This window comes from Morone saxatilis, unplaced genomic scaffold (assembly GCF_004916995.1).
Source record: "Morone saxatilis isolate NCDOM2014 unplaced genomic scaffold, NCSU_SB_2.0 Contig10, whole genome shotgun sequence".
In the NCBI taxonomy this organism is placed as follows: Eukaryota; Metazoa; Chordata; class Actinopteri; family Moronidae; genus Morone; species Morone saxatilis.
The window spans coordinates 14,778,748-14,787,837 of record NW_023339652.1 but is presented as its reverse complement, the minus strand read 5'-3'; the positions used below and the strand labels follow the sequence as shown (position 1 = coordinate 14,787,837).

Sequence of the window (9,090 nt, the reverse complement as noted above, 5' to 3'; positions counted from 1 at the left end):
ACACACACACACACACTTACTTGCATGGGGCGTTAACAGAGCAACACAATGAGCAGTGACTGGCTTGAGGCAGCTTGAGCAAGGTGTTTCCTGTGACCTGGACGACTGCTGCGTCAACACAAACACACTCGTCTGAAACAACACCAGCATGAGTTTGCAGACCTGATTTGACTCTCTCCCCCTTCAATTCAATTAGAGCTCATTAATTTCTCCCTGTACAAATGCGTGAATGTGTGTGTAAGTGAAAAACGCCTGTATTCAAGTCTGTGATATTCATCCTTTATTCATGCTTTGTCCATGCTTTATTCATAGGCTGTTCAAGCATTTGCAGAGTGAATGAATATTGGATTAAAAGCAGATTTACGTTATTCATGAGCGGAGATATTTTGGATTGTACGGAGGCTTCTGGGATCCCTCACGCTGAGCACAATATTAAAAAAAGTCTTCAGAATATTGTGCTCATTTGTCTGCTTGTGTATCAGTCAACTCCTGCTGAATGAATGTTGACTGTGTGTTCCTGTGTGTCCCACAGGCTGTGCACTGCCCTGCTATGGAGAAGATGAAGAGGATTAAGAAGCGTCTGTCGTTAACACTCCGCTCCAGTCAGACCATCGACGAGTCTCTGTCTGAACTGGCCGAGCAGATGACCATCGAGGATGGTGGCACCAAGGACAATGGTTAGAATTCTGCGTGTTATTATTATTATTTTTACTATGGGACTCTGGTGTGCAGCTCATTTGTATTTTTTTCCCCATTTCTTTTTTATTTTGTGCAACTTGAAGACTTGTTTTTTTAGAAAAAGGACCTAATTTACTGTTAACTACTTCATACTATCATCATGTTCTTTCTTTCAGCAGAAAACACAAACTTTTAAGACTACTGAAATGTAGTTGAGCATTTGAAACTGATTTTTTTTAAAGAAATACTTTTTATAAAACAGCTTCAGTTTTGAGTAAAATCACGCTGAATAAAACGTGAAACTGGTTCTAGAGAATCAGTGCCACAGTCCAACCAGGGAAGGAAATTCCACTGGTAGGATTTTAACAAGATCTTCCTGTACTTGTCCGTCAGCAGGCATGCAAAAAATAACACACACACACTCGCACACGCACACAGAGAGCTTTCAGTATCTAGGTAGCTCTCAGGGGTATTTAAATTATGAAGCACTGAAGTTGATGAAGAGTGTACAGTGAGCGTCAGTAACAGCTGTAATGGACTTCCAGTGAATAGCTCTCTATTAAGTTATGTAACAGGAGTAACAGCAAAGGAGCTACTTGAACACACACACACACACACACACACACACACACACAGGTAGTATATAGGAAAGAGCATTCACACAAAAACGCACTTTCCTTGACATCTATTTCTTATATAACATTCTTTCCTGTTTCAGCACCGCAGTATGTCCGGTCTGTCTGTCTGGAGTTTGTCTCCAATAAGCTGCTGGTGTGATCGACGCATGAAAATGATTGGCTGACACTTGTGATTGACAGCTGCCAGAATAAATGGACGCACACATCCATCTTTTACAGAAAGTTTCCCATTGCATTTATTTGGCTCCACGGTCGCTCCACATCCAGACAGACTTCCCATAAATACAGCAGTAGAATAAGCCTCAGTTCAACATTAGTAGCCAGCAGTAATAGAGTTCCATGCTAGCTGTTCCCCCCTGCCCCCTTCTTTGTGCTAAGCTATGCTGCTGGCTGTATCTTCATATTTAGCGTATAGACAGAGTGGTATATATTTTCTCATCTAACTTTTGGCAAGAAAGCAAATAATAAATAGGAAATATCGTATCATTTTAATGTCAGTTGCTAAAAAGGTTTCCATACTCTGCTCATAAAAGTATTGAAAATACCAACTAGCCCTGACATAAATGTCTTCAGGTATATATTTATATCATTTTTATTATATCACCTGAAGGCAGCATAATATTAATTTTGGAGTTGATGTGTGCAGACACAGCACAGCCTGTCAGATCACAGTTTAAAAGGTCAGATGAGTTGAGGGAAGTTGGCAGGGGTAAAAACTTTAACCTACAAGATGCCACAGACTCATTGCCTGTCTAATGCAGATCACTATGGGATGCGTTATGGCCTTTTTGTACGAGTGTAGCTGAAATTGGATTGCTAATTGAGGCCCATGAGTGAGACTCATGTCTTGCTTAATGATAAAGTAACATAATTGCCCTTTGGCTATCAGTTCTCCAGTGCTACAACCATTTTCTTCTTTTCATAAGAATATTTGTATTACATTCCTCCATAATTTAGCCTCATGTTTGGTATTTTTGGAAATGTTGGGACCTTGACTTAAATGTCAAATAAAGTTCTGTTGGTTTAAACAAAGCTTGGCCACACAGCCTGCATTTAAAATAAAGAACTCACTGCAAGGGGGTAAAGGAAATGAGAGCTGAGATTTAGTTTCACCACGTTGGTGCATGATGGGGGTTTTTGGAGATTTGTGATGCAACTGCAGAGCCTCTGTTGATGTTCAGAAAACCACACACTTTTGACAGACGTTGTTTTGTTGTGTTTCAGAACCCTTCATGAGGAACGGCCGCCCACCCACCTCCCATAGCATGCACTCCTTCCTGCACCAGTACACAGGCTCCTTCAAGAAGCCCCCCCTACGCCGGCCGCACAGCGTCATCGGTGGCACCCTGGGGTCCTTCATGGCAATGCCACGCAACGGCAGTCGCCTGGGTGAGACACACACACACGTGTTCACACACTTACACACACACACACGGAAGGAAGTGAGTAGTGGGAGAGCAGATGGCATCCAGGGACAAACAGGAAACGTGTCACGGTCCTGATATTTCCATCCTGCTTCTTATATTCACAAATCCATGAGGCAGCCTCTCTCTTCGCCCTCAGCAGGGCTGTTTTCACCCGAGTGACAGCTGGATGGGGGATTCAGTCAAACATGACGCAGTTTCCTGCGTGAACTGATTCACCACAATGGATCGGTAGCAACAAGTCCGATCCTGAGGGTTGGTAGGGAAGACGATGTTTTGATGATTCAAAGCAGCAGCAGATTTCAAGCTGGGGGTCGGGCAACAACCAAGAGGGTGTTGAGATGATTCAGGGGACGGTATGAAACAGAGGAACAAAGTGGTATGGATATCAAAATCTACCAGCCTCTAGGGTTTTTGAATATTTAGTCAAGCAAGCCTGGCAGGATCTGGAGCGATGAGCACATGGTTACATTTAAAGCCTATGGTATGTTATAGTGCAGCAACCAGCGTTTCAAAAAGCATCATGTCTTCATTATTTTACTCAGATGATGACATGTCGTATGTCTTGTTGACCATATTTGTTGCTTTCTTTGTCTTATGTGATAGTAAATCAGAACACTTGGGGTTTTTTGACTGTTTGTCAGACAACAGAAGGAATTTTGAGACATGACATTGGGAAATTGTAATGGACAGTTTTCACATTTTATAGATCAAACAATTAGTTGATCAATCTAGAAAATAGTATGAATAATTTTTAGTTCATCCAGTGAATTATCTCAACATCTACCAGACAAACAAAACTTGGTACAGGCATTCATGGTTCCTAGTGGATCAATCCCCCGACCTTTTCTGTAGAGCCACTATGAGGCTGACATTTGCAGCTCTGAGTGAATTGTCTCGAGTATTGGAAGGATTGCGTGACATTCATGTCCATCTCCGAATTTTTTTTTTTTTCAAAAGTTGTTATTACTTTGTGTGAAGTGCTTATTAGCAAATGTGAGCATTCTTACACGCAAAATTAAGATGATGATCATAGCAATTAGCTCAAAGCAGTGCAGCCTCACAGAGCATGGCTGTAGACTCCTCTTGTTATTAATCATTTTCAAATTGTGTTTTTATGATCAGATAATTTGGTTACTATATTAATTTAAGAATATTGACAGGCATTATTAGGTAATTACACTGTACCAGACAAATGCTGCCTTAAACCTTAAACAAACATTGTTGAATGATTTTTTCCCCATATCTGTGCAAACAGTCAGTTAAAAGTTTGCCATTTAGAGTTTCTGTTAGTAATGATATAATGTTCATTATTTCAGTAAATATGTGGACCCTGGTTAGTGCTTCTCTAAGCTAATTGTGAAGATGGGTGATCTTATTGAGCCTCGCACTGGACCCTGGCCTAGATAGAGGGACTTGGATCTAAAAACAGGACAGTTAAGTAGGACATTGATGTACCACATATTGCTGCTACACTCCGTGTGCTTATTAGCAAAGCTGCTAAAGACAGCAGGGAGACAGATTGGTAGGGAGAGAGCAAGATCATAAAGTCTCAAGTACAAAAAACTCTCAAGAAAGGGGGGGGGGGAGTGAAGGAAGGATGTGTGTAGATGTTCAGGAAATAAAACTCAAAAATGGGTGGAGAATGAAATCCCTCAAGGTTTTCGGAGAGAGGAAGAAGTGAGGCAAGAGATTACAAGAGACGTGTCAAAGCAAAAGAAAAACAGTGTAGGAAGATAAGAAAAAGGAATCGGGTTTGGCTGGGAGGTGAAGAAATTATGGGGGAAAGTGAAAATATAATTGAGAGAAAGAATTTTGGGAGTTTTAGGAGGGGATGAGGGCAGATATGAAATAGCAGGAGATAATGGAGAAGTGGGTGAAAGTAAAAGGAGGTTGAAAGGAAAAGAAAAGTAGGACAGATGAGATCATTTGGAGGCATTGGAGAAGAGGCACACAAGTTAGAAAAAGCGCAGGTAGCGAAGGAATGTGTTGAAGCAATAGAGTCAGATCGGCTGCTGCCTGTGAAAACCTTCCAAAAGAGAAAACATGATAGCAGTGAAAGAGACATATGTAGAGTGAAAGGGAAAGAAAGGCAGAATTAGGAAGTGAAAGACATTGGTGAGGTTTTTGAAGTACAGAAATGTAAATGAGGTACAGAGAAGAGAGAGAAAAAAGTAGGGGGGGATCTCTTGGAAGTTTTCAAAGAGAACAAAACCGCTTGTATTTATAAAACATACTCACACCTTTATGCAGTGAATAATGATAAATCTCACCTGCACCCATCTGCTTGTACACAGATTGTTCTGCTTGTAGACAGACAGACTTCTTGGAACAGCTAATTTGTCAGAAATACAACAGAAGAGCAGCTGATGTGGTTACAGTGCAGCCAAATAAACTAATTTAGTCCATCAATAATTGTCCTTTTCCATCAGGCCACAAGCAACCGCAATCTGATTACATGCGGCTCGTGGCACAAGTACTTTTCCACACAACAGAAGGGTACAATAAAGCCAGGAGGTGGATAACTTACCCTGGTAATTTAATGATTTGGATGAACAATTACAGTTAGTTCTAACCTCTGAGACAAATACACTGTGTTTCCTGTGATTGGTCACAATAAAAGCCACCCTGTATTTAGCTGGTTAAATGCTTTTATTATGAAGCAGCAGTAGGAAATGTTGAGTTTGCCTTAGTAGTAACATATTGCTACAGTTGAAGGAGAGTGAACAGTAAACAAAAAATAAAATTCAAAGCGCTGGATTTCATACATGCATCATTTCCTGTGAATCCTTTGTGCTTGGGTAGGCAGTTTCAACCCTGTGTGAGAATGGCGGACTCCGCCACTAATAAAGGAAACTACTGTATAGAGAGGTTACTCCAGAATGTGAATAAATTGAATGGCTATTACTGAAACAAATGATCAAAAACTGTTTTAATTCATGAAATTATTTTAACTTTAATTGTATAATTTCACTCTGAAAGAAATGGTTTTACTTGTTTTTCAAATAAAAAGCGATTGTTGACATTCAGTCACTAGTTAGGGTTTGTTTGTCTGAAATGTAGGAAATGGTGTACGAGCCATTACACCTGTGCGTCACTATAATAGATTGAATGATGACCTGATTCTACGCATAGAAGTGAGTGTATGTGTAGTTTATGCACAAACAGTGTGTACGGATTGTTAATCAATGAGGCCCCGGGGGAACAGAGGGGATGGATGGATGTAAGATGGTTGTAGAGGCAAAAGGGAGAAAAATAGATGTTTGAGGAAAGATAGGTTGAGAAGCAGTGAGAGGGGAGAAGAAAAGTCAACCATCTCTTCCAGATGGGATCGTTACAATAATTTGTTCTTCTTCTTCTTCTTCTTCTTCTTCCTGTCTTTTTTTTTTTTTTAACAAGACAGACGTCTTCTTGCCTTCTCTATGATGGTGAATTACAATGGATTTATTCCACTGACAGACCTGCCATAATGTATCACGTTCTTCCTCTGTAACCAAAACCAAAGTTCAGATGAAGATGCAGCAGAGAAACCCCAACCATCTGTGGAAAAACAGAGTGACATGCAGAGTGGAATAGAACGGGTCAGCCCCACAGGAAAATCCTGAAAGCATCTCAGTTTCTAAAAGTGGATCAGCATTTCCTTTAATCTGAGGAGACTTTGGTTTTCAACCAAATGGCCACAGACAGGTTCACATTCTGGGGCAAAGTGTTCCTTTGGGTTGTGGCTGCACCGCAGGGTAATGAAGTCGGACTTTATGAAGTGAAGTTAGTCAATAAGACTCATGAATAGAGTAAGAGAGCTTTATTCGTGTGCAAAACTACAGTCATTGTTTCATAAAACCTAAGCTAACAATTCTAATTAATAATCTTTTGTGATATCAAGAGAAATAATCAGGATTATCATGTTTGAAATAATTGCCAGCAGTTAATCTCCATCAACAGAACAGAGATTTCTTTCTCCTCATTTCTCTGCTCTGTGCTTTCACGTCTGATGACAGACTGCATGGTTGGAGGCGCTGACACACTGATGACAGAGAACTGCTCAGCCATAGCTACTCATTAACTGTGTGTGTGTGTGTGTGTGTGTGTGTGTGGAGTAGGGGGTTGCATGTGGTTTGGATATCAGTGTGTTTGCTCCTCCTGTGCTATGGTAGTAGTGGTAGCTTTTACTGCCCTGGAGGAAGTGGTGCAGGTTGGAGTGTTTAATCTTTGGCCTCAGGGGTTACAAGGGTGTGAGAGGAGAGGCGGAGAGAGACGTAGGGAGTGAGAGAGAATGTGGTCCAAGGGGCCAGTACAAAAGCTAATATTTGTTTCCAGTGGAAATATTCCCCAGGTATTCCATTTAAATACAAATGTACATACAGCTAATGTTTACGCAGTTATTTGAATAGTTGATTGACAGAGATTTAACTGTAAACAACTGTAACACTGGGTAATCATTTCAGTCATTCTTCAAGAAAAACAACAAACGTTCTCTGCCTCCAGCTGTGGCTCCAGCAATATGCTGCGTTTTATATGACTGATAATGTAATATCTCTTGGTTTGCACTGTCGCTTGCACAAAACCAGTCATTTTGCATACAGCTGATGGCTGCCTCACGTATCCTGTGTCCCATCTCCCAATTCAGCACTTTAAAGCACTGTATAAGCATTCATAAGAGAAGAAATAAATGTTGACAAATACTGGGCATATATAAGAACTTTTTTTTTTTTTTACGACTACATTACAGTAGTATAGTTTATGGTGGACTACTTACTGTATGAAATGTTTATGTAGTGCCTATGAATGCTAAATGGGGATTCAGAGTGTTACCGTAAAATCAATCAATGCAACCTGTCCATCATATTAGACAGACTGGACCAGATCTGATTTGTAATAAGGGGTCAGCTTTAGTCTGATTTATCTAATGTGACTTTGTAGCTGTTAATAAATATCTAGTAACATGTATTTCTGTACATTTCTGTGTCTTTTAATGTATCTTGTTATTCCCATTCTGTCTTAGATATTGTGCATGAGAACCTGAAGATGGGCTCAGATGGGGAGAGCGACCAGGCGTCGGGAACGTCTTCTGATGAGGTGCAATCTCCTACCGGCGTCTGTCTGAGGAACCGCATCCATCGACGGATCTCCATGGAGGTGAGACACGCACACACCGGCACAGTATTTGCAGAAATGGCTTACATGGCGAGTCTACATTCCACCCTTCGCCCCCCTCTCCTCTCCTTCTGCTCTGCTCTTCACCTCCTCCTCTCCCCCTCGGCCTCATGGGAGATCTGATTTGGGAGGGGGTTTGCGGAGGCGGGTGGATCGTTCATCTCCTAATGGGCTCTCAGTGTCTGGGCTTCATGATACTGATAGCAGTCCTGCTCCCTGAGGACCACAGCAGCGGCTGGTAAAGAGATGCAGTGTGATAATCTCTGCTGTAGCCACAGTGATTTTTTTATGTCAAACGTCTTGGCGTTGGCTCGAGAGCATGCTGGGACAGAAGTCTCCTTTGTTCCTCTTCCTCTATATAATGAAATTCTGCCTTTCAAAATAATTTTGGCATTTAAACACCTGCTCGACACCAGAACATCAGTCCTACTTTGATAAAATTTCAAATTAAACTATAAATGATTTTTTTTTCAGTGCCTTTTCTACCCTCTTTAAATTAAACATGAATACAAGGACATACTCAATTTTTTACTATTTTTAGCAGTTATTCTACTGGAAATGGGGCACAGTTGTTACAGAGGACTCCATCCCCTCCACTTCTTTTCATTTCCAATTTTTATTTATATTTTTAGGCTGCATCTCTTTTCTTACCAAAGGCTGTTCAGATTTTATCAACCAGAGCAAGCGTTTTAAGTGCTAACCGAGTCAAAGATGATAAATTGGCTTTGGTGGCCCTGAGGGTATGCTAGACACAATCACTTACACAAGCTCAGCAAATAAAATGTGAACAGGATAAATGGAAAAAGTCCTCATGATTATCAGGGGACTTATTTTCCCTGCTAGTTTCTAATTTCACAGTGGTTTTTGTCTAAAATGAGAAGTTTTAGCTGTGAGCCACCATTCATTTGTCAGACTTCTGTTATATTGTTTAACACTAACCATTATGAAAAGGTGGTAAATCTGCAAATTAAGTGATGGCAAAAGTTGGCTTTATGTGGGGTTTTGCTACATTACATGCAGATGTTCTCAATTTATAATCTCTTATCTCTTTATAAATATTGAACCTGGGGAAGTTTTATTCTGAAAAGGATGAGCGTCTCAGCGTGGAGGCCTCCTGCCCCCTGCTGGCAGAGGAGTGTATGTGACAAAACACACCTTGACAACATCCTTGTTGCATTATCTCTCTCTCTCTCTCT

The 9,090-nt window shown here is 40.8% G+C and overlaps 1 protein-coding gene across 1 annotated transcript in view; it reads left to right on the top strand.

Moving 5' to 3' along the window:
* cdk17 (cyclin-dependent kinase 17) overlaps positions 1–9,090 on the top strand; it is a 34,301-nt gene that overhangs the window by 15,338 nt on the left and 9,873 nt on the right. Inside the window, exons 2-4 of the mRNA XM_035674772.1 lie at positions 533–677; positions 2,541–2,705; positions 7,743–7,876. Of these exons, the coding sequence (XP_035530665.1) occupies positions 551–677; positions 2,541–2,705; positions 7,743–7,876 (426 nt within the window). The 5' untranslated portion in view covers positions 533–550. The remainder of the gene's footprint in view (positions 1–532; positions 678–2,540; positions 2,706–7,742; positions 7,877–9,090) is intronic.